The 22,896-nt window shown below is 65.6% G+C and overlaps 3 protein-coding genes across 3 annotated transcripts; 1 reads left to right on the forward strand and 2 right to left on the reverse strand.

The window, feature by feature from the left end:
* Positions 1–1,572: 1,572 nt before the first annotated feature.
* MYLK2 (myosin light chain kinase 2) lies at positions 1,573–11,369 on the forward strand. Its single transcript, XM_063350409.1, has 12 exons — positions 1,573–1,713; positions 2,718–4,519; positions 4,658–4,986; positions 5,858–5,963; positions 6,204–6,297; positions 6,481–6,590; positions 7,151–7,292; positions 7,580–7,650; positions 7,898–8,026; positions 8,428–8,580; positions 8,940–9,072; positions 9,595–11,369. The coding sequence occupies exons 2-12, from the start codon at positions 2,775–2,777 to the stop codon at positions 9,673–9,675; spliced, it is 3,093 nt and encodes a 1,030-aa protein (XP_063206479.1). The 5' UTR covers positions 1,573–1,713; positions 2,718–2,774; the 3' UTR covers positions 9,676–11,369.
* Positions 11,370–14,434: 3,065 nt separating this feature from the next.
* Positions 14,435–16,724, reverse strand: FOXS1 (forkhead box S1). The gene has a single exon (XM_063349868.1). The coding sequence runs from the start codon at positions 15,895–15,897 to the stop codon at positions 14,557–14,559; it is 1,341 nt and encodes a 446-aa protein (XP_063205938.1). The 5' UTR covers positions 15,898–16,724; the 3' UTR covers positions 14,435–14,556.
* Positions 16,725–16,863: 139 nt separating this feature from the next.
* On the reverse strand, positions 16,864–21,137 carry LOC134522313 (interferon regulatory factor 4-like). Its single transcript, XM_063349869.1, has 8 exons — positions 20,534–21,137; positions 19,740–19,929; positions 19,017–19,060; positions 18,631–18,733; positions 18,204–18,305; positions 17,725–18,120; positions 17,444–17,562; positions 16,864–17,327 (listed from the first exon to the last, which is right to left on the reverse strand). The coding sequence occupies exons 1-8, from the start codon at positions 20,705–20,707 to the stop codon at positions 17,187–17,189; spliced, it is 1,269 nt and encodes a 422-aa protein (XP_063205939.1). The 5' UTR covers positions 20,708–21,137; the 3' UTR covers positions 16,864–17,186.
* Between the last annotated feature and the right edge of the window lie 1,759 nt (positions 21,138–22,896).

The following is a 22,896-nucleotide window of genomic DNA, read 5'->3' on the forward strand; positions in this document are numbered from 1 at the left end:
GGCCGTGCGTGAGTCCCATGTGGGAGCAGCCGGGCTCCGTGTCTGGCAGGACTCAAGCTCCGCGTGGCCGTGGGATGGAGAGCTCGAGAGGAGAAACCCGGCTGTCAGCTGGCAGGGGCCGAGGCTGGGGGAGCCCCTGGTAATCTCAGCCTCCCTGAGGGCACCCAGCCAGCCCTGCTCGGCCCCGGGGAGCGTCCCCCCTTCCTGGAAAGTGCTAGCACTCAGCCCTTCGCTGCCCCGGCTGCCGGCAGAGCCTTATGGAGGAGCCTGCACCCGGCTGGCGTAGCACAGAGTGATCGGGATGGGGGGCCAGGAGCATGCCTGGTGTGGGCAGTCGCCTGACCCCCGGCAGCCTCTGCCATCTCTTTTTCTTTTGCTGCGAGCTGCTCTCACTGCTTTATCTCCTGTCATCGAGACGCAGCCTCCTCTGTTCCCTCCAAAGGAGCACAAGCTGTGGGCAAGGGACCAAGCCCTTTCTCCTCTGCGCTGGCATTCCTGCTGCCCTGACATGATAAATGGATGTTCTAGGTTTTTAATAGTTGGTATTATTGGAGTGCTTTCGCCTGGCAGCGCTGGCTGGGGAGGGCTGGGTCCAGTTACCGGGGGTTCCTCCTGCAAGCCCCACCCCGGCTCAGCAGCAACCCGAGCAGTGTGCCCTTGGTCAGCGAGGCTTTCCTCCTCTTAAAGTTCAAAGATTTAAAGTAAACGGGGCTCTGCTGGGCGGGGAAACCTAGCGTAGCCCTTGAGAGTTGATCATCTTCAGGACCCTGTGTGGCCGTGCCCTTACCTAGCTCTGCTGGAGGTCTCTGCAGCCCCTGGCATGGCGCAGCCCCTGGTGTCCCCCTCCGCAGGGGTTTTCCGTGCCCGGGTTCAGCCCTGCACAATCCCTGATGCCGTGCCCTGGGGTGCAGCACCGCAGCAGCACACGTTGCACCTTCAGCAGGGGCTGGCGATGCCTGTGCAGCACCCATCCACTGCCCGACCTCTCCAGCACAAGCCCCCAGCTCCTTTGTTTCTTTCCCTGATTCCCAAAACACTTCACGTTGCAGGAAATCGGAGTCTTTTAACTGGTTCCCAGAGGAGGCTGCAGCCACTGGTCAGGTTCACAACTTGCTGGTGCTTTTCCTTCGGGGACCATCAGCGGTGCCCAGAGCCAGCAGTGCCCTCGGGTGTCACGTTGCGCTGGAGGAGTGCAGGGTCCTTCGGCGCTGCTCCCCCCAAGAGCTGTTGCCAGTGGGCAGAGCTGGCCGCAGCTCAGTGGCATGGCGGGGGGGGGTTGGCCAGCACCATCACAGGCTGCTCCCAGCCACCATCCCTGTGGGGTGGCCAGTGGCTGCCTTGTGTCATCTCTGGGCACCTGAGAAGCACTTGGTTGCCTGGACTGTGTCCAGCTCAGCCAGGCCACCCCCCTGGGATGTTTCTGGGGTGCTGCGGTGACCGGCGCCAGCCCTCCCTGTGTCTCCGTCCCCGGCGCTGTGTCTGTGCGTCCCCGGCCCGCGGGGCACAGGGAAGAGTGGCGTGTCCTTTGAACGGGCTCCAGCAGTGACAGGTGCTGGGAAAGGCGAAGCGGGACGGCTCCCGCTGCTGTAAAGGATCCTCCTCTGCCTGCACTAATCCAGCTCCGTTACACCCGAGATAGAAGAGGCTGCTCCCTCCGGGCGCTGCCACAGTGTGGATGCTGCCCTCCTGACCGCCCCCTGCACCGGGACCCAGGTAAAGGGGACGGGGGGGTCCCCTGTGGCCCCCTGCTTGGGGCATAGCAGTGCGGGGTACTGGGGAGAGTGGAGCCCCCAGCAGCGGGAGGAACGCTTCGGATCCCCCAGGCTCCCTGTGCTGAGCTGAGGGATGTGGGAGTGCTCGGCTGGGAACCAACTGCTTATAGCTCCTGTCCCAATAAGACCAGCAAGTGACTCCCCTGTTGCTGGGATGGCCTCTGGTGTGTTTATTCTGGGCTGTCCCGGCCTCTGGATGGTTGTGCAGGCTGTGCAGGGGGGTGTTTTGGGACAGTGTGAGGGGAGGTGGCCGGGCAGTGACAGGCAGCAGAGCCCAGGTCAGAGCGATGATTTGGGGATCGGGTGCTGAGCTGGAGGGAATAGGGTGGCAGCTTGTGCTGGCAGCCCACGCAGGCACCAACAGGTCCCCTTGGTGGGGACCGCTCAGGCAGGAGCTGTGGTGCCCATCGGGGCAGGGGGATGGGCAGCGCGGGCGGGCTGCTGGGGCCGGGGGTCCGTGTGGCCCCCGAGCAGACGGGGCTCTGCCTGCGCGGCTGGACCTGCCTGCACGGTTTGGGGTGGGCAGCAGTGGGGCTGTGCCAGGGATGCTCACCTCGCCTGATCCCTACCCCACCAGCCTGGGCATAGAGAAGCTGTTTCCTGCCCTGCCATGGGGGGACGTGGCCTTGACTTGGCACGCTGGCTGCGCCGCACTGGCTGTTTGCACGCTGGAGGCCCCATGGCAGCGACAGGTGCCGGCGTCAGGCCATCGATCAGTCATGGCTGAGCAGATACCGGGGTACAATGGGATGGTGCAAGGGACCACTGGCCACGTGGGGCCCCCGGCTCAGTGCCACCGGCCGGACAGCAGGGGCACGGCTGTCGGCTGGGTGGCAGCAGCTCGCTCCTCTCCTGCAGGAGCGGAGTCACTGCCCACATCTCCCTGTGCCCCTCTGTGGGGCGTCGGGTCTGGGGAGCCCTCAGCTTCTGTCTTCTCTCCTGCAGGAGTCTCGCCGAACAGGGAGCACCGCAGGGCAGCCGCCTCCTGCCCAGAGAGTCCCCATGGAGCCGGGCGGTGGGGCGGGCAGTGTGCCCGGCACTGAGGGGGCTGGTGGCACAGCACCCCCTGAAGCAGAGGGCAGCACAACTCAGCCGGTCCTGGCAGCTCCGCAGGCTGGCCAGCCCCAAGAGGGGACAGTGCCGGCTGCCACCGAGACACAGGACAGAGGGAAGGACGAGCCCAGGCAGGAGAAGGCTCCGTCTGCTGCCACGGCTCAGGATGGCGGACAGGCAGAGCCTGGGAAGGAGAAGACTGCAGGAGAGGCCGGCGATGGGAAGGCGGAGGCGGCCCCGACTGTTCCAGAGTCCCAAGATGGAGGAAAGGCAGCGCCATCAGAGAAGGAGGCTTCAGCTGCACAGCACGATGGAGGGCAGGCAGCATCTTCTATGGAGAAGGTGTTGGCTGCTGCCGAGGCCCAGGCTGGAGGGAAGGATGAGAAGGATGAGCCTGGGAAGGAGAAGACTCCAGCTGTACAAGAGCCTGAAGGAGGGAAGGCAGTGCCCGTGGAAGGGGAGGCTCCAGCTGCTGCTGCGGCTCAGGATGGAGGGAAGGATGAGCCCACGGAGGAGAAGGGTCCAGCTGCGGGAGAGCCCAAAGGAGGGCAGGCAGCGCCCGCAGAGGGGAAGGACCCAGCTGCAGCAGAGGCTCAGGATGGAGGGAAGGATGAGTCCAGGAAGGACCAAACTCCTGGTGGGTTAGAAGCTGAGGGTGGTGGGAAAGCAGAGCCCACAGAGGAGAAGACTCCAGCTCCAGCGGAGGCTGAAGGAGGGAAGGCAAAGCCTACGGAGGAAACAGCTTTGGCTGCAGCACAGGCTCAGGATGGAGGCAAAGAAGAGTCTCCAAAGGAAAAGGTCCCGGCTGCTGCAAAGGCTCAGGATGAAGGGAAGAAAGCTGTAAAGGCAGAGAAAACCCCAGCTGATAAAAAGTCTGCAAAGGAGAAGGCTCCATCTGCTGCAAAGGAGAAGGCTCCAGCTACTGTAAAGGCTAAGAATGGAGAGGATAAAGTGGTAAAGGCAGAAAAAGCCCCAGCTGTAAAAAAGCCTCAAGATGGAGGTAAAGAGGAGCCTGCAAAGGAGAAAGCCGCAGCTCCTGCAAAGGAGAAGGCCTCAGATGCTGCCAAGGCTCAGGATGGACAGAAAACAGCAACAAAGGCAGAAAAAGCCCCAGCTGCAAAAAAGCCTCAAGATGGAGGCAAAGAGGAGCCTGAAAAGGAGAAAGCCGCAGCTCCTGCAAAGGAGAAGGCCTCAGATGCTGCCAAGGCTCAGGATGGAAAGAAGACAGCAGCAAAGGCAGAGAAAACTCCAGCTGTGAAGAAGCCTCAAGATGGAAGCAAAGGAGAGCCTGCAAAAGAGAAAGGCCTGGCCGCTGCAGAGGCGCAGGATGGAGAGAAGAACACTGCAAAGGTGGAAAAAACCACAGTTGCTTCAAAGACTAAGGATGGAGGAAAAGAAGAACCCGTGAAGGAGAAGGCCTCAGCGGCTGCAAAGGAGAAGGCCACGGCTGCTGTAAAGGCTCAGGATGGAGGGAGGAAAGCTGCACAGGTGGAAGTCCCCCCAGCTGCAGCAGAGGCTGGGGATGGAGGCGAGGAACCCGCAGAGGCAGCGGCCATGGCTGCTGCGAAGGTTCAGGGTGAAGGGGAGAAAGCGGCAAAGGTGGAGGAGACGGAGCAGCAGCAGCAGCCGAAGGGTCCCGAGCCCCCGCGCCCGGCTCTGCTGCAGAGCCTGAGCTGCCCTGCCACCTGCCAAAGGTACCCGCGCCCTCCTGGGATGGGGTCCCCTCCCCTCGCTGCTCCCTGGGGAGCCCCGCATCCCTCTGGGCAGAGGTGGGCGCTGGGCTCGGGGGGGCTGCTGGCTGGGCTCTGCTCACCTCCTGCTCCTGCTTCCAGGGAGGAGCAGCCCTGGGCGGAGGCGGCAGTGATGGAGATGATACCGGAGGAGACCACGGCGGTAGAGCAGAGAGAGGGTTCAACAGAGCCTGGCCCTGCCCTGCTAGCCCTCGGGAACCTGCAGCCCTCGGAGCCACCCGTCCCCGCTGGGAGCCCTGGCACCCCGCAGGAGAGGACATTGCCCAGCGCTGTGGGGCAGCCCCCTGATCCCGCCGGGGCTGCAGAACAGCCTGGCACTGGGTGGCAACCGTCCTCGACAGAGGCAGAACCACCCCCCAGCCCCTACCTCACCCCCGATTTTGGGAAGGAGGACCCTTTCGAGATATTGGGTAAGGCTGTGAGGTGCCTGCCTCGTCCCTGCACCCCGGGACCCTCTGCGGGGTGGCAGCCTGGGGTCTCCCATGGCCCTGCCTGCTGGCTCCCATGCTGCTGGCTCATGCTCTTGGCTGGTCGCCCTCCTGGTGGCCTTCGAGCTCCTGTTTCACTGTAAACAGGGCTAAATGTGTCCCGTCCCCTCCCCGGGTTGCTCCGTCCGGGGCTGCCCGGGAGGAAGAGGAGCCCGGGGAGTGACAGCCACCGCCTGGCTGGTGGCAGGGGACAGCGTGTCCCCGTGTCCTGCACCTCTGTCCTTGCAGGGCTGGGGGTGGGCTTCACCCAGCCCGGGGGGCGGCGGGTGCTGGCGGGGGTCCCTGCGAGGCCGGCTCCGGGAAGGGTGGCCCAGGACGGGGAGCGTGGGGTGCACCGTGCGTGGGGTCCCTCCTGGGAGGGGGAGCAGGGCTTGGTGGCCCAGAGAGGGTGACAGGCAACAGCGTGGCCTGGAGAGGGCGAGCGTGGCACGCGGGATGGTGGGGAGCGGGCGTGCAGCAGGGGGGCAACTTGAGGGGTGCCATGCAGCGGGGGGGGTGCCATGCAGCGGGGGGGGTGCCATGCAGCGGGGCGACGCTGCGGACAGTGGTGAGGGACCCGTTGGGGGATGCTGCATCCCCGCTGCTGCGGGCAGCCGGGTGACCCTGATTTGCAGCCAGGCGCTTGGTACCCGGCCGCAATCCTGCACCCGCGGGCTTTGGCTGGGATGTGCCATTGGGTGCCTTCACTCTGCACCGGGGTGTATTTCCAGCCTGGGGCACCCCGGGGTGCCCAGGAGTGGGGTCCCCCAGCCGGGCAGCTCCCCTTCTCACCCCAGACCTCCTCTCTGGGCAGATGATGTCCCTCCACCGCCTGCGCCCTTTGCTCACCGCATCGTCACTCTACGGTCCGCCAGCGTCAGCTCCCAGTACAACCTCAGCTCCAAGGAGATCCTGGGAGGGTAAGGAAGGGTCCTGGGAGGGAGTGGGATGGCCAGCTTTCCCCCAGCACTGCCCTGGGCTGTTGTCCAGCCTTCAACAATGGTTGTGGGTTGATGGGACTTCTCTGGCCATGATGGTTTGGTGCCTCGGGCAGGATGGGTGCAGAGGGAAGCATGGGGCAGCACCCCGGAGCAGTGTGGAGGTCCCTAGCAGCCTGGGTGGCTTATGGCATTGGCATCTCTCCCTCTGTCCCTCCCCAGGGGCAAGTTTGGGGAAGTTCACACGTGCACGGAAAAGCAGACGGGGCTCAAGCTGGCGGCCAAAGTGATCCGGAAGCAGGGAGCCAAGGACAAGGTCTGACTTATGCGGGGGTGGGGGGCTCCTCCTGGCCACGGTGCCACCAGCAAGTGGCATGGCCAAGGTGATGCGTGGCAGTGTTGTGCCCGGTGCGTCCCCAGTGCTGTGGCACAACCTGTCCCAGTGTTGGTGGCTCAGCCAGGGCTGACACCCCGCACCACCATGGGGCTCCTTCTGCAGGAGATGGTGCTGCTGGAGATTGATGTGATGAACCAGCTGAACCACCGCAACCTCATCCAGCTGTACGATGCCATCGAGACGCCCCGGGAGATCATCCTCTTTATGGAGTTGTGAGTCCTGGGGCAGCGCTGTGTGGGGCCTGATGCCTGGGTGAGGGATACAATTGCAAGCGATGCCCCAGAGACGGAGCAGATGTGCCAGTCCCTGACCAAACAGAAGGGGCTGGCCCCAGGGAACGTCCCTCACCTCACCCATTCCCTCTCAAGCATGTCCTCGTCTCATGCTGGGATCACCTCAGGCTCTGCCTGGCCAGGACAGCGTCTCCCTCCCTTATGGCTGTATTGAGGTTGGAGATGACCCAAGTCCTTCCCAAACAGCTCCTTTTCCTCCTGCCCACTTGCCGTAGGGAGGCTGGGGCTGTGCTGGGGTTCTTCTGCTCTACAAATCCCAGTGAAGCTGGGATGGCCTGGGCTAACCTCCCCATGTGCCTGCCTTTGAGGGGTTCTCTAATCCCAGCACACACATGTCCTCCCGTGGCTCTGCTCAGCCTCTACACCAGCATCTCCATGAAGGGGCTGGGCTGGAGGTCCCTGGGGTGGGCAGGGGGCTCTGCAGGAGGGTGGCATGGGACAGGGAGCCCTGGGTGACCCCGCGGTCCATCCCTATGCAGTGTGGAGGGCGGCGAGCTCTTTGAGCGGATCATCGACGATGACTACCACCTGACGGAGGTGGACTGCATGGTGTTCGTCCGGCAGATCTGCGAGGGCATCCGCTTCATGCACCACATGCGCGTCCTCCACCTCGACCTCAAGGTGCAGGGCCGGGGGTGACAGCAGGGGCTCACAGCGATGGGGGAGGCTGGGGCACAGGGGGGTAGTGGGTGTTTGCAGCTACTGAAGGGGACACCACTGTGTGCTGGCCCAAGCCCTGCTGTGCCTGTGAGGGCAGCGTGTCCCCAGCACTGGCCAGCCGTGGGAGGGATGCCTGCAAGTCAGTGTCACTCTGGCACGGGGCAGCCGTAGGACCCATGGGCTGCCAGACTCACACACTGGGGACATCCCCTCTTGGCAGCGGGGCAATGGAATCCTTGTCCCCACAGCCCGAGAACATCCTCTGTGTTGCTGCGACTGGGCACATGGTGAAGATCATCGATTTTGGGCTGGCTCGAAGGTGCAGTCTTTCCCCCTTGGCTCTGCTGCTCCTCCCTGTCCCCCTCCCATCCTTCAGCCCCGCATGGCCTCCATGTGCCGGGAGCCCCGGGACCTGCTCTGGGCTGTGGCTTTGGCCATGGCTGCCAGCTCCAGCTCTCCCTGCCTGGCACAGGAGAGCTGGGTAGGGCAGTGCCTGCTGGGAGGGGGGCAGCCATTTGGGGGAGCAGCCTGTCCCCCTCCTGCTGACTCACCCACCCCGGCCACAGGTACAACCCCCAGGAGAAGCTGAAGGTCAACTTTGGCACCCCCGAATTCCTGTCTCCCGAGGTGGTCAACTACGAGCAGGTCTCCTACTCCACGGACATGTGGAGCATGGGCGTCATCACCTACATGCTGTATGTCAGGGCTGCGTGGGGGGGCTGCCAGTGCCGTGCCGGGGGGGTCAGGGCAGAGCTCCCCCAGGCACGGAGCCGTCCCTAGGCTGTACATGTGCCCTAGGCACCCAGCTGCTTGGTGGGCTGGTGGAGGGTGCTGGATGGGGAGATGGGCAGGTGGGGCTGGGGGGCAGCGAGTGGGGCCAGGGAGTGTCTGTGCCCATGTGTGCAGGCAGGGAACAGTTCAGCCCAGCTGCAGGCAGGAGCGCAGCATGGTGCCAGCAGCCTCACACCACCTCCCTTCTTGGGGCCACCCTGTTTTGCTCCCTGGGGCCACCCCAGCCAGGTTTGCTCCGTTCCGAGGGGGTCTGGAGATGCCGCAGCCTAAGGGCACCCAGCTCCTCACCCCCCTGCACCCCCAGGCTCAGTGGCCTCTCCCCGTTCTTGGGTGACAACGACACGGAGACACTCAACAATGTCCTGGCTGCCAACTGGTACTTCGACGAGGAGACCTTTGAGAGTGTCTCTGATGAGGCCAAGGACTTCGTCTCAAACCTCATCATCAAGGAGAAAAGGTGCGAAGCTGGCAGCAGCCATTGGGGGTCCTGGGGCGGGCATCCCCAGAGCCGTATGCCCAGGCCTTTGGGTACCATGTGCTGCCGATGTCCTGTGCCAAATGAGCCTTGTGGGGCCCTGCCCTGGCTGCTGGCTGTCCCCGGCAGAGCCCCACATCCCTCCAGGGTCATCTGCCCCGAGCAGGATGTGCTCAACCACTCGGGCTCCTGTCCAGCTCCACCAGTCCCTGGGCACATCCCTCCAGCTGGTTCCTCCCCTGTGGATTTCTGGAGTTTTGGGGCTCTTGGGTGGCTGGAGAAGGGGGTGGCTGAGGGAGAGGGGATCGAGCAGGAGTGACCCAGGGTCTTCTCACTGCCAGTGCCCGGATGAGTGCTGGCCAGTGCCTGCAGCATCCCTGGCTCAACAACCTGGCAGAAAAAGCCAAACGCTGCAACCGCCGGCTCAAGTCCCAGGTGCTGCTTAAGAAATACGTCATGCGACGGCGCTGGAAGGTGTGTGGGGTGCGGGGCTGGCACGGGGAGGAGTGTCAATGCCATCTGGGGGAGCTGATCTGGGGGGAGGGGGGCTGTCAGCCTCTGCCCGTCCTGGTGGATGGTATCTGGGCTGGCTCTGTCTCGCTGTGCTGCTGGTAGTCGGGGCACAAGGACTGAGGACCTCTGAGCCTGGAGGAAGGGCTCCCCAGCACTAGGGTCCTTGTGTGAGTGTCCTCATGGTGGGATCCCCCCGCAAATATAGGTGCTTTTGTGGTGGTCTCCCCCCCGAGCTGATCCAAAAAACACCTTTTAGAGGCAGGTGTCAGGACAGAGTATAATGGATGATCCCCAGCATCAGCCCTGCGCCTCCCCATGCCCTGTGCTGCCCTCCCATGCAGCCCGGCTGAATGGGTTCCCGGGCAGCTGCTCGCTCCAAGCCCAGCTCCTCAGCAGCCCTGAGAGTGGAGTCTCCGGAGGCTCAGCCTCCAGAGCTGCAGCCCTCATGGTAGGATGAGCATCTCTCTTCTTCCCCTTTTACAGAAAAACTTCATCGGGGTATGTGCCGCCAACCGCTTCAAGAAGATCACCAGCTCGGGGTCGCTGACAGCGCTGGGCGTCTGAGCGGGGGCTCCTGGGGGAGCCTGAGCCGTGTGTGAGTTGAGGCCAGAGAGGAACTGCTTGAGAGGGTGCTCGGCAGCCCCTGGGGCCGTGCCCGAGTCCTCCTCAGTCTTGCTTCTGGACGGCAGGAGGACCTGGCTGGGTTTGGTCCCTGCCCGCTTCCCAACACAGGGGCCAGGAGCTGTGCAGCCCCTTCCCTGCCCGTGCTGCTGCCAGATGGCTGCTCTGGGCCCTGCGGCATGTGCTGCAACCCTGCTCCACGCCACCACCGCCACCATGGATCCTGCTCTGACATGTCCCCTGGGGCTACCGCCCAGTGGCTGCGGGACTGCTCAGGGACCAGGACCCTACTGGGCTCCTTGCCTGCACCCGCTGCTGCGGAGCAGCTATGCCAAGCTCTTCCCACCTCGGGCAGCATTGCTGTACCAGGGACCCCCTGCTGAGGACACCAGCAGCACCCTCCTGGGCTCCTGGGGCTCCAGCCTTCCCCGTTCCCATCCAGCCAATGCTCCTGTCTGGATTTCCTTGGACTGCGAAGCTGCTCCTTAGTGGTGGTTTCTGATCTCATCCCTGGCCCGGCTGTGCAATGCCCGACCGGCAGCACCTCTGCTCTGCTCATGTTTCCTTCCTGTGGCCTCGGAGGAGAAAGGTTGGCCCAGCCTGAGCCCCGCTGCCTGGGCCGCCCTGCGCGCTTGCCGCTACCTTGGACCCAAGACTTGGGCTCACTGCCTGTAAATGCTGCAGCCCTGCCCTGCCCTTGCTCTCCCTGGACCCCGAGCTGCCCGACCTCCCTTCCCGGCACCATGGCTTGGCACGGGGATGCCAGAGGGTAGGCGTGGACCCTCTCCCTGGCGTTTATGGCACTGGAGCTGGGGTTGAAGCGCCTCCTCCCTGGCCAGCCGGGTGTGCGGGAGTGGAGCTGGCCCCAAGCTGCTGCTCGCACAGGAAGGGAGGAAGCGGCGAGCACGCTTCCAGCAGCATCCCCAGCTGGGAGCCAGCGAGGGAAGAAGGAGTCTTTGTGTTCCTCCTGCCCTCCCTGCCCTTCGGCTCTGCCAGCGGGGGAAAAACACAACCTCTGCTTCACCCGTCCCAGCCAGATCAAGATGAGCGAGGCGTCCTAATGCAGAGCAGCTGGACCGCGCTCCCCCGCTCCTGCGAGCATCGCTCCAGCCCCGACCACCAACACACAGGAACTACCGGTCGGCGGCTGCGGCCGCCAGCTCCCCCCACCATGCGTGGGGGCTCCCCGGGACCGGCTGGCCTGGGGGAGTTGGGTGCTGCCCCCACTCCTCCACCTCACCCCGTCCCCCCTCTGCCTGCACCCCTCGGGGCTCCCCAGTGCTCAAAGAGGATGAGGCCTTGCAGCTTCCAGCCTTGCCTGCTGCAGGAGGGGATGGGGGGGCTGGCAAGGTGTCCCAGATTCCCCTTGCCCTCCAGCTTTGGCTTTTGCCATGACCGAGCACCCCCAATCCAGGGCTGTGTGTTTGCTTCGGGGCTGCCTGTGCCCTCTGTGCCTGCTGGAAACACACGGGGGAGAGACAGGGGGAGGCACTGCCCCCCGCCCAGTCCCACTGGCTGCAACAGGTGAAGGGACTTTGGGCTCATCCCCACCGGGTAGGGGACACATCTTGCAGGGTCCTGCCCAATGCCAGAGTCCTGCCTGGCTCTCGCCTTCTTGTAAATAAATGTACAGGTCTGCCCGCAGCCCACGCCTGCCCTGCTTCTCCGGAGGGGCTGCTTGCAGCCCCCTCCCTGAACCACTGCCCCCGCCTGCGTGGGCCGTGCAGCCGCCGTCTGAGGGCTGCAGATAAGCGAGGAGGGATGGGAAGCGATGTCTCATCCCCGGGACAGAGAGGGGTCCCATCTGTGCTGGGGACAGGGACCGCCTGGTGAGCCCCAGGCAGGGCTGTGCAGCCCACGGTGCAGGGGGGGGTCCAGTCTCTGCACCCCGTGGCTGTGCAGCTGCAATGGGCTCTGAGGACCCCAGGGTGCTTGGGGAAAGGGAGGGGGATGGATGGATGCGTGGGTGGGTGGATGGTCAGAGGTATCGTCATGGCTTCAGCATCTGCCCAAGTCAGGTGGGATGCTCAGGCAAGGGCTGAGGGGGGGGGTCGGTGCCACTCTGCCCAGTGGGGCTGCAGCCGGCCCCGAAGTGGTTAAGGTTGCCCGGGCCCGGACGCCGGCTCCCGCCGCGGGCGTCCCTCCCAGCCGCTTCCTGCCGGCAGCCTTTGACCGGTTCCTGTCGGTGACCACCCTGCGGGCCTGGACGCCAGCGCAGCCCCATCTGGTTTGAGTTACACTCCGTGGCGGTGACGTCTCCTTCCTGCCTGGCCCCGGGAGCTGAGCATTGCCCTGGCCCCAACAGGCCACAGGGGCTACAGGGCTCCCGCCTGGGCCGTTGTCCCCAGACACTCCTGGGGCCCCGAGCCGCGCCGGGGGATCGGTTCCTGGACACAGCCCTGCGTGTGCATGGCTGTGGCACGGGGATGCACGGACTTCCGTGCACTGGGGGGTTGGACTAGATGATCTCCAGAGGTCCCTTCCAACCCCTACCATTCTGTGTGATTATTCTGTGTGACACCGGCACATTCCGGTGCCCCAAGCCCAGGCTGGGGGACCCACCACCCCACAGCCCAGTTTGGCATTCCCAGGCCCCTCCTTTCCCGTCCCAGGACCCCACCGAGGTACCCACGGGGGACGGAGGAGTGGGGCCATGGGGCTGGCACCTGTGGGAACAGCCGTGGTCCCATCCCACGGCCTGGAGCCCACAGCATCTGTCCCTGGAGTCTTGAGCACTCACACAGAGCAGGACCCTTTCCCCATCCCCATCTGCACCCCGCACTTGTGGCACCCACCCTGCCTACACAAGCCAGGGGCCCCGCAGGCAGCCAAGGGAGGGACGGGGAGCGGGCAGACCCCCTGCACCGGTGGCTGCTTCGCCCCGTGAGCGGGTGCAGCCCGGTCCCCGGTCACGGCACAGCCCATACTGGGAGCGGGCGAGTGGGCGGGGGGCCAGGCCACCCACCACGAACCGGGAACGAGCCGGGGCGGAGGCAGAGCAGGGAAAGCAGCGGGCCTGTGGCTGGGAGCCAGGAGCCGGGGCGGGCGCGGAGAAGGGGAGCACCGGGAGAGCGGATGCCCGGGGCGGTGCAGGCAGCCGGCTCTGCGGGATGGGGGGGGTCCCCATCCCTGAGTGCTGCAGCTCAGGGTGGGCAACGGGACGCGCCACGCCATGCCACGCTGCTCCCAGCGCAGGGACCCCGCGTGTGGCTGGGGTCACCCGTTCCCAGGCTGTGGCGGGAGAGATGGGCCCGGCCGTGCTGCGTGGGAACCAGACGGCCCCTGGGCACGGCTGCGGCGTTCGCTTCCTCCCGCGCCCCCGGGGACCGGCGAAGGAGGGGGCTGAGGTCAGCCGCGCTCGCCGCCGGCCGCTCCAGAGACGCCAGCATGATGTAGGCGCTTAAATATTGTTTTTCACTGGGGAGGAAAAAAAAAAGAGAGAGAAAAGAGAGGCCCAGGGCTGAGTGTCTGTCCCCGATGACGAAGGGCGGCCCCCCCCTTGCCCTACCCGGGGCTGGGACGTGGCCATGGCCCGGCAGCAGCCGTCTGGGGGCTGATAACGGGGCTGACGCGGCCGCAGTGCTCCCGGTCCCCCAGTGACGCCAGTGCTGTCCCTCAGTGCCTGTGCAGCCCCCGCAGAGACCCCCAGGATCGGCCAAGCTGGGGTCCTGCTGGCCTTGGGGGGCCGGGGGGAGGCTCTGCCACACACCCACTGCCCATGGAGCGTGGAGAGCCCCCGCTAACCCAGCATCCTCCACCTGTGGCTGTGCCGTAGGGTCTGGGCATTGCTGCTTCTGGGGTCCCCCCTCTCCCAGGCTGGTGTGGGGCGGATGGGGGCACGGGCACCGGCCCCCACTTTCCAGCATCACTCTGGGAATGCTGTGGAGATACTGGGCCAGGTGTCCCAGCAGTGCACAGGAAGGGGATAGCAGCCAGGTCCCAGCCCAGAGTTGTGTGGGGAAGTCTGCCCACCCCGGTGCTCCCCAGGCTGCTGGATGGGGCAGGCCCTCGTGCCCAGCCCGGTGCCGGCAGCGGTGACTCAGCCAGTGCCTCCTCACCAGCAGCCGCCCAGCGTGATTCAGGTCGGAGGAATCCTCTTTTCCCAGCCTTTCCCATCGCAGCCACAGCCCCTGGCACAGCCCGGCTCTGGGGGGGTGCCCTGGCCTCGGGGTGTCTGGAGGGACCTGGTGGGACCCTACCCGGGCACCAGCATGGCCCTGAGCAGGGACAGAGAGGGGAGGGAGCGCTTTTCCCTCCAGAGCAGAGCCCCCACACTCCTACCCGGCATCTCTCTGGGGCCATGCTGTTGTGTGAGTGGGGCCAGGCGCTGGGGCTGGGGCCAGTTGTGCCATGTGTGGCACCTGGGGTGAAGCCAGGCACTTTGAGCAGTCCCAGGCGCGGGGAGGTAACAGCGGGACTCCATGGGGGCTCGCTCCTGCCACAGCGCATCCCCCTGCCCCTCAGGGATGAAGTTCCCTCCTGCCATCCTGGGAAGGGGCTTCAGGGGCTCCTGGCCCCATGTTGCGGCAGGACCTTGTCCCCAGCATCTCCCAAGGACACAGGACCCAGGCCATGCCCCGTCCCACTGTGGCCTTGCCGTCCAGCCGGTGATCGCTGGTGGAGGGGTCAGCGGGGATGAGAGTTGCACCGGGTGGCCCTGGGGACGCGTGTCCCCCAGCCAGCGCCTGAGCTGGGTCAAAGGGTCCCCAGCTCACCCCTGCCCACTGTCCACCCCGAACAGGGTGCAGAGACCACAGAGGCAGCGTTGGGGAACGTGCTTTATTTGGTGCCGGGGCTGGGGGTGTTCCGGGGTGAGCCAGTCCCTCACTCGAAGAAGAACATGCCGGGTGTCCGGTAGAGGCAGGGGGGCAGACCCAGGGGGTAGCCGTTCCCACCCTGCAGTGGGATGGTGCCCCCCGGCCCCCATGGCTCCTTCTGCTCACCTGCCCGCAGACCCGTGGCCCCGAAGGTCGGCTGGCGGTGGGCAGCAGGGGCTGGGGGGGCCGCAGCCAGGAGATGCTCCAGTGCTGCACCGCATGGCCGCTCCTTCATGCAGAAGCTCAGCGCCTGCACCCGGCATTGGTAGCTGCTGCCCAGCGCCTCGGGCCCTGACCGGCCAAAGGAACCGAAAACGGGCAGGGGGGTCTGTGCATAGCCCTCCCCCTCCAGGAAGCAGGACCCCCCTGTCCTGCCTGTGCCCAGGAGGGTGCCCGGGAATGCGGGAGGCACCTGCCCAAAGGGCTGGCCTGGTCCCAGCCCGGAGGCTGTCGGCTCCTCACCCTCCAGCTGCCCCGGGGGGGTTCCTGGGGGCGCCGGGGAGTCCTGCGGGGGTTCCCTGGGCTGGGCGGGCAGCAGGGTGGGCAGCAGGGCAGGGTGCGGCGCCGGGCGCTCAGCGGGCAGCGGGTACTGACCTGGCCGGGGCAGCTGCAGCGCCGCCGGGAGCCCCCCGAAGACAGTCTCCTTGGGCGGGCGGCTCTCCGGCGGGGTGAAGAATGGCCCTTTAGGCTGCGGCGTGTCCGGCAGGTACAGGCAGGGCTGCCTGGCCTTGGGCGGCTGCCGGCGAGTGCAGGGCTCAATGCACCCCGGCACCCCGGCACCCTCGGGCAGCGTGGCGGGGCTTGGCAGGCGCCCCGTGGCCACCGGTGAGGCATAGCCCCCCTCTGCCTTCCCCTCCTCGGGCAGTGGGGCAGCGGGCAGCCCCCGCGCCCGTTGCCTGGGTGTCTTCCCGCGCCCCTCGTCCCCCTCGGTGCCCGGTGCATCCCGGAGGCCCCTCTTCCTGGTGAAACGTCGGCGTCGCCGCAAGAAGCTGCCGTTCTCGAACATGTTGTAGCAATCGGGGTCGAGTGTCCAGTAGTTGCCCTTGCCCGGCTTCTTGTCGTCGCGGGGCACCTTGACGAAGCACTCGTTAAGGGAGAGGTTGTGGCGGATGCTGTTCTGCCAGCCCTGCTTGTTCTCGCGGTAGAAGGTGAAGCGGCCCATGATGTAGCGGTAGATGCCGCTGAGCGTGATGCGCTTCTCAGGCGCGCTCTGGATGGCCATGGTGATGAGGGCGATGTAGCTGTAGGGTGGCTTGGTGGCCTCGGAGTTGGGGAAGGGGCCACCGTCTGGCTCGGGGGCCGGCGGGCTGCGCAGCGCCGTGTCGCCGACGGGGAGGTCCGGCTGCATCCTCCCGGCCAGCCGCAGTCCTCCCGCTCTGCCGCACAGCCCCGGCACAGCCCGTTAAAACCCGCCGACGGCCCAGCCTCCCATGGCCGGCCGGCGAGGGGGCGGCGAGCCCCTCCTCTCCGGGGCCGCCCAGGGCGGAGCGGGGCCACGCTTGTCCAGCGCTGGTCCCTGCGGACAGATGGACGGACGCGCCGCCAAGGCCCGCGGCCAGCAGCCAGCGGCTCCGGGGCTGGCACGGTTGCATCCTCCCCGGGGCAGAGGCGGGCAGTGCTGGCCTCAGCCGAGCCCTGGGCACGGTCCCGTCCCCTCTTCCCACGGGAGGTTCCCACGACCTGGGTCTCATCCTGCCCTGCCCACGGAGCACAGCCGGGACCTCGCCAGGGGTGGTGGGGGCGCTGAGCAGGGGGCTGCTGGCAGGGCTGGGGGCTGCTGGCAGCCCTTGGCTTCCCAGTCACCCCCTGCCCACCCCAGTGTCTCAGCCCCCTCCTTCAGCCTGGGGTTGTGTCGGATCCCGTGCACCGTGCCGGGTCCTGTGCACCGTGCCAGATCCCTGCTCTATGCCAGCTCCCTGCACCATGCCGGGTACCCACACTGTGGTCATCCAGCCGGAGACATGGCCTCCAGGGTGCAGCACAGCCCCCGCCTCCCAGGAGCCCCCTCACCCTGCTCACCAGGGGAAACTGAGGCACAGGCAGCGAGTGCCTTTGGGACAGGCTCAAGCGCTGCCAGGTCAGCAGAGCAGTTACTGGGCACCTCACCACTGCCTGCACCCCCTGCCAAGGGGCTGGGGACCAGGGGCAGGATGGGACCTGGGAGAGCACAGGGGCAGGGGGGTCACTCGTGCTGTCCCCCACAGCTGGGGCTGAGCTAGCTTTGCCCACAGCATGAGGCTTTGCCTGGGCTCAGCTTCCCTGGCCACCCGTGCCCCCCTCAGACCGGAGCCAGCTCCCCCCACCGGAGCCAGCGGTACTGAAACACAACCTTTATTTCTAAGGTTCGCGAACAGCGAGTCCAGGCGGTGCAAGGCACAAGGATGGAGCTGGCTCTGCCCCGGCTCACCAAACAAGCACACAGCAAATCCCACCCGGGGAATAAATATAGTGATCTGTGTGGGGGTGGCAGCCGTCTGCCCCCCCCCGGCCAATGCCTGCCCGCGTCCGGACCCGCAGCGCTGAGCGCCCCATGCACACCGGTTTGGGGAACGTGGCCGGAGCGGGGCTGTGGGGCAGCAGAGCATCCCACTCCCAGGCTTCATCGCGACTGGGCTCTCCTCTCCCGCCCGCCCGGGCTCAGGGCTGGCAGAGCTGTTTGAGGACGCGGATGATGTGGCTTGAGGCACCGGGGGCGCAGGGCTGGGGGGAGTCACGGAGCAGCGTCGGCCCCATGCGCTGGGCGTGATGGAAGAGCTCCCGCGCGAACACAGGCTCCACCTGCGGAGGCACAGAGCCGACGGAGGACGGGTGCAGGATATCTTCCCCCTTCGACCGCAATTGCCCCGGTGCCCAGCTCGGTGCCACCATGAGCACCAGCCCCAGTGCGTACTCACGTGGGCCATGATGAGCTTCTGGAAGTGGTGCCCGGCGCTGGTGGGGAACTCCTCCCCGAAGCACAGGTGGATCTGGTACTGCGGCGTGGGCTGTCCATGGCTCAGGTACCCCCGCAGCTCTGCAAGACACTGGCGCTGTCAGGGGACATGGGGTCCCCAAGGCCCCACAGCCCAGAGCAGCCGTGCCAGGGCAGGACCTGGCCCCATTCCTGAGGGAATCGGGGTCTCCCAGGGCAGGGGCCAGTGGAGCCACGCGCCTGGAGTGGCGGGCGGGCACTTACGCTGCAGGAACTGCTGTGTGTCTAGCAGCTTGTAGGTCTTTTCCCTCTCCAGCTTGTTGGGCCAGTCCCTGTGTGGGGCCAGTGGCCCGTTCCAGTACACCCTGCCCTGGCACTGGCGCTTCATGAAGACCCCCTCGGGCGCTACCCACAGCAGCACGCCGCGCTCCAAGTGGGGCAGGAGCCTCTCCAGCACATCGGTCATGCTGGCCACCCGGCCACTGCCGCCGAGCGCCCGCGGCGGGGGGAACTCGATTTGCTCCATGCAGGAGGGGCCGTAGAGGTGCTCGTTGTCGGCCGGCACAGCGCGGGAGGTGATGCGGCAGCCCTCGGCCGTGCGGGTGGTGACCTCCTTCACCAGCACGTCGCAGTAGTAGAGTCGGACGTGGAGCCAGCAGTCTGGGGTGAGGGGAGGGTCAACTCATGGGCAGCCTGGTCCTGGGGGGCCACCCAGGGCACTGCCCGGCCAGTACGGCTCCTACCTGAGTGGTTGACATCCTCCACAGGGAGGTAGGATGGGGGTCCAGGGAGAAGGTGGTGGTGGGTCGGGTTCCAGCCATAGAAGACTCCCCTCACGTGGTACCCTGGGCCAGAGCAGAGAGGAGGTGGCAAAGGGACACGGGCAGCTGCACTGAGGGACCTCAGGTGCTGTCCTAGCCCCAACCCCTGGGACAGATGGGCAGCAGGGTGCTTCTCACCACTGCTGCTCGTTACTGGGCCTCATTAAATCCCATAAGTACACGATCTGGGGCTTCGCTCTGGGGCATGGAGGGAGCCCCCAGCCCCGATCTCCATCCCCACAGGCATTGCCTGCACAAGGGACAGGGTGTGAGGCTGCGGAGAGCGGGGTCGCTCCTGCCAGGCGATGTGTGCTCCCAGCCCCATCCCGCTGCCAGGGACCCTCCTCACCTCGCTCGGCCGGGTGGGCAGAGAGCAAGGGCAGTGGAGACACGTGGCATGTCTCCGTCGTGCCCTTCTGGCTTTTCTCCTCCGGGCTCCTCGTGGCGTTGCCCTGGGGAGGAGAGTGGCTGTAGTGAGGACTGAGCTGGCAGCGGGGGGCCCTGAGCCGGCTCCTGCCTCCACCACGGACCCCACATGCCGGCAGATCCCCTGCCTAAGTCTGGTAGGTGCGCGGCACAGGAGGTTCTCGGTGATGCTCAAGCGAACCAGCTGCCTGGTGCGACGGACGCAGGCAGGGGAGCAGCCGGTGGACGAGGCAGGATTTGGGGCTCCCACCTTCTCCAGCCCGCAGGCAGCTCCTGCGGCGGATGGCATGGGGCGGGGAGCTGGCTCACCTGCTGATCCTCACCGACTGGGGACTGCATGTCACCATCCTTCTCTGCAGAGAGCAAGAAAAACCCACTAAGCCCCCGGCAAATGGCAGGAACAGACCCTGGGAAGGCACCTGGCTGCCCGGGACACCCAGAGAGGAAGTCAGCTAGGGAGGAAGGGTGTCCTGGCTTCAGGTGGGATAGAGTTAATTTTCTTCCTAGTAGCTGCTGTGTTTTGGATTTAATATGAGAATAAATGTTGGTAACTCATACTGTTTTAGCTGTTGCTAAGTAATGCTTATATTAAGTCGAGGGCTTTTTCAGCTGAGAGGGAGCACAGGCAGCACAAGCTGGCCAAAGGAATATTCCATACCACAGACATTATGCTGGGTTGGCTGGGGGGCAGGAATCCGCGATTGCTGCTCCAGATGGGCTGGGCAATCAATCACTGGGTGGTATGCAACTGTATTCCATCGCTTATTTTGCATATTCTTTTACCATTATTATTACTATTTTCTCCTCCATTACTGTTCTACTAAACTATCTTTATCTCAACCCACGAGGGTTTTTTCCCCTCTTCTCCCTACCCTACTGAGGGTGAAGTGAGTGAATGGCTGGATGGTCCTAGTTGCCAGCTGGGGTTAAACCATGACAAAGGGTGATGTCTGTGGGACATGGGGCTCGTACAGGCATAGCACAGGCATCAGCCCCAAGCCTGGCGCAAGAGGAGGGACAGCAGGGACATACCTGTGTCCCGGGTGCCATCGGACACGATCTGGTACACCTTGTAGGGCTCGGAAATGTCCAGCTGGCTCCGCTCGGGCACCTCCTGAAAGTCGGTGCTCTTGTTGAGGGCGCAGCGGAGACGCGTCTTCCAGGTGGAGGGATCAGCCTTGTCCGTCCCTTCGTGGTACTTCCCCTTGTAGATGGCCCAAGCCTGCCAGGCAGAGGGTGCCCTGTACTGTGGGGGCTGCCCACGCCCCAGAACCCTGCTCCACTGGCCAAGGGGGCCCACTGGGGTACGAGGGGCTGGGCGGCGGGCAGTGGGGAGTGGGGCCTGTGTGCCCTGAGGGCCTGCAGGGAGCTGGGTGGTGGTGGGTCCTAGGGGAATGCATGAAGCTGGGCAATAGGGAGCACCGGGGGTGCACACGGAGCCGGGTGGGGTGTCCCAAGGGTGCCCGTGGAGCCGGGCAGGGGGTCCCCGGGGATGTGCATGGAGCTGGGTGGGGGGTCCCGAGGGTGTGCATGGTGCCAAGTGGGGGGTCCTAGGGGTGCGCATGGAGCTGGACAGCCCCGGGGGTATGCATAGAGCCGGGCAGGGGGTGCCAGGGGCGTGCATGGAGCCAGAAGGGGGGTCCCGGGGGAATTCCCAGAGCCGGCCAATGGGGAACCCTGGGGGTGCGCGTGGAACCGGGCAGGGGGTCCCGGGTGTATGCACAGGGCCGGGCAATGGGGAACCCCGGGGGTGCGCACGGAGCTGGGTGGGGGGGTCCCGGGGATGCTGCCGGAGGCGGGCGGGGGTCCCGGGGAGCCCGGGGTACCTTGAAGAGCGCGGCGTCCTGCTGCTGCCGGTAATCCTGCTTGGCCGCGTGCTTCCAGGGGATGCGGAAGAGCGTCCGGTGCCGGTTCTCCCAGCGCAGCCCCGGGTACCGGCCGCTGTCGATCTGCGCGATCAGCCATTCCTTCAACCGCATGGGGCCCCCCGGCTCCGCCATCGCGACCCCGTGCCCGGCCCGGCCCGGCCCGGCCCCGCCGCCCCGAGGGAACGTGCTGGGGCGGCGAAAGCGAAAGCGCCGCTCCCGCTTTCACTTTCCCTTTCCCGCCCGACGCCGACGGCTCTGGCTGCGCTGCCAGCCCGGCGAGGGGGGGAGGACGACACACGGGGCAGCCCACGGGAGAGGGCACAGGCACCTTGCACCCACGGGAGAAGACGCAGGGCAACCCACGGCAGCGGGAACAGGACAACCCACAGACGAGGGGACAGGGCCACCCACGGGAGAGAGGACAGAGGCGGGGGGGACGGGGGTGGGCACCTCGCACCCACAGGAGAGGCCACCGGAAAGCACAGGGGACTCCCCTGCACCCGTGCACCCCTCCCAGGTGCTTTCTTCAGACTTTCAGGACTCCCACATGCTCCCCGCAGGGGACAAGGGACCAAGGGACCCCGTTCCTCGATCCTCCTGCTTCAGGGACTAGGACACCTCCCCGCACCAGGGGCTGTGTCCTCCAGTGGAATCAGCATTTCAGCCCACGGGTGTGGGGAGCTGCGGGAACAGGCATGGGGTTTCCAGGCTGGTGTGAGCAGTGACATTGCCCCATCTCTCGAATCTCTCCTCGGCTCTAACACTCACATCTGCCTTGCGGGGCTCTGGGTGCTGAGTCGAAAGGGAACTGGGTGGGAAGGGCAGAGATGAGCTGTGCCAAGGGCTGCTGGGGGCCAGCGAAGGAGCCTGACTCATCCCGTGCCCATGCTGGCTCCCCACTGGCCTCAGGGTTCCTGGCAGAAGCCGTCCCTGCAGAGGGGACGCGGTGACTGTGGTCATGGCACTTCTGGGCACTGGCCTTCCCACACATTGGGAAATGGCTTCCCGCGCCTGCGCTGCTCTGTAGGGAGGTGGGTGACCCTGTGGGTGAGATGAGGAGAGGGTTGAGCCCAGCGCGGAGTCCCAGACAGCCCCTTCACTCCTGGCTCCTGGCTGTGGCTACCAGGAGGGTTTGTCCCTCTCTCCTTCCAGTGGGGAGCCCCATTCAGCTGTCCTTTCAGCAGGAACCGGGATTTCACCCTGCAGAGGGCAGGGATGGAGCTGGCTGGTACCAAGCATCACCCGGTTGCCCTTGCAAAGGGCTGTGTTGCAGCAGGACTGGCAGCGTGACCCCCACCCACCCCAGCAGCAGGGCATGGGCTGGGTGGGCTTTGCCTTCTGGGCTCACTGGGACACCCTGAGGTGACACTGCTCCTCCGTCACCACTGCAGAGCCACATGTCGTTGTGTGGGGAAACCCAGCTCCTCCGCCCGGCCCGCAGCTCACCGGGTCTCCTTTCGCAGCCCGCTGGATTTCCTTTCCAGCTCTGAGTCAGAGAAAGTCACCTTTCATGGGGAGGAGAGACGAGAGTCCCGAGAGCTGGTGGGCTGCAAAGCCTCAAAATGAATAAGCAGCAGCACAGCACCCAGCCCCGGGCTTTCCCGCAGGGCACAGGGACAGGAGGACGGCACACGGGACCACACAGGGGTGTATGAGCCTGTCCGTGGCCCCTTTGCTGCAGAGCAAAGCCTGCCAGCCCTTCCTCCGCCTGCTCGGGGTGCGGGGCTGCAGCTGACCTGGGGTCTGCCTGCTGCGTGGCTCTCCCTGCCTGCGAGGAGGAGGAGGTGGCGATGCCAGCGCTGCAGCTCTGAGTGCAGGGAGCTGCGGGAGTCCCGGTTTGGGGAGGGGGAGAGAGGGGGCAGGTAGGACCCCCAGGCCCAGCCAGCGTAGGGTCGTGCTCGCCGGTGCTGCTGCATCTGGGCTGGCAACGCCTGCAACTCGAGGCAGCGCAGGAAGCCGCTCCGCTCTCCGTACACCAGTGAGGAGGGGATTTCCAGCCCGCTGCACCTCTGCTGGGGCAGCGCCCTGGCCCCCGCCGTGCTCCTTGTCCAGGGGCCATGTTGCAGGAAAAGGGCCTGCAACTGACTAATGGAGGATCTGCATCTCCCTTTTCTGCTTTGGGAAGTGGGGTGATGGCAAAGGGCAACGGCTGGAACAGATTACATCCAAGGCTGGGAGATAATCGTAGCCGCCGGCTTGTTAGCCAGCCCCAGCCCAACAGGATAAGCCTTTATCAACCAGGGATTTCATCTTGTGTGACAGCCGCGCAGTGACGCGCAGGACCCATGGGATCTAATTACCCCAGCATCAGCGAAGATGCT

Source organism: Chroicocephalus ridibundus, chromosome 12 (genome assembly GCF_963924245.1).
Source record: "Chroicocephalus ridibundus chromosome 12, bChrRid1.1, whole genome shotgun sequence".
Lineage (NCBI taxonomy): Eukaryota > Metazoa > Chordata > Aves > Charadriiformes > Laridae > Chroicocephalus > Chroicocephalus ridibundus.

Excerpts from the sequence above, each read along its gene's own strand:
- MYLK2 (XM_063350409.1), top strand. The coding sequence starts at position 2,775 with ATGGAGCCGGGCGGTGGGGCGGGCAGTGTGCCCGGCACTGAGGGGGCT. Across the intron at positions 7,293-7,579 it reads TCCTCCACCTCGACCTCAAG|CCCGAGAACATCCTCTGTGT; the intron begins GTGCAGGGCCGG and ends TTGTCCCCACAG. Across the intron at positions 8,027-8,427 it reads GGCGTCATCACCTACATGCT|GCTCAGTGGCCTCTCCCCGT; the intron begins GTATGTCAGGGC and ends CTGCACCCCCAG.
- FOXS1 (XM_063349868.1), bottom strand. The coding sequence starts at position 15,897 with ATGCAGCCGGACCTCCCCGTCGGCGACACGGCGCTGCGCAGCCCGCCG.
- LOC134522313 (XM_063349869.1), bottom strand. The coding sequence starts at position 20,707 with ATGGCGGAGCCGGGGGGCCCCATGCGGTTGAAGGAATGGCTGATCGCG. Across the intron at positions 18,734-19,016 it reads CAGTCGGTGAGGATCAGCAG|GGCAACGCCACGAGGAGCCC; the intron begins GTGAGCCAGCTC and ends TCTCCTCCCCAG. Across the intron at positions 18,306-18,630 it reads TGCCCACCCGGCCGAGCGAG|GGTACCACGTGAGGGGAGTC; the intron begins GTGAGGAGGGTC and ends GCTCTGGCCCAG.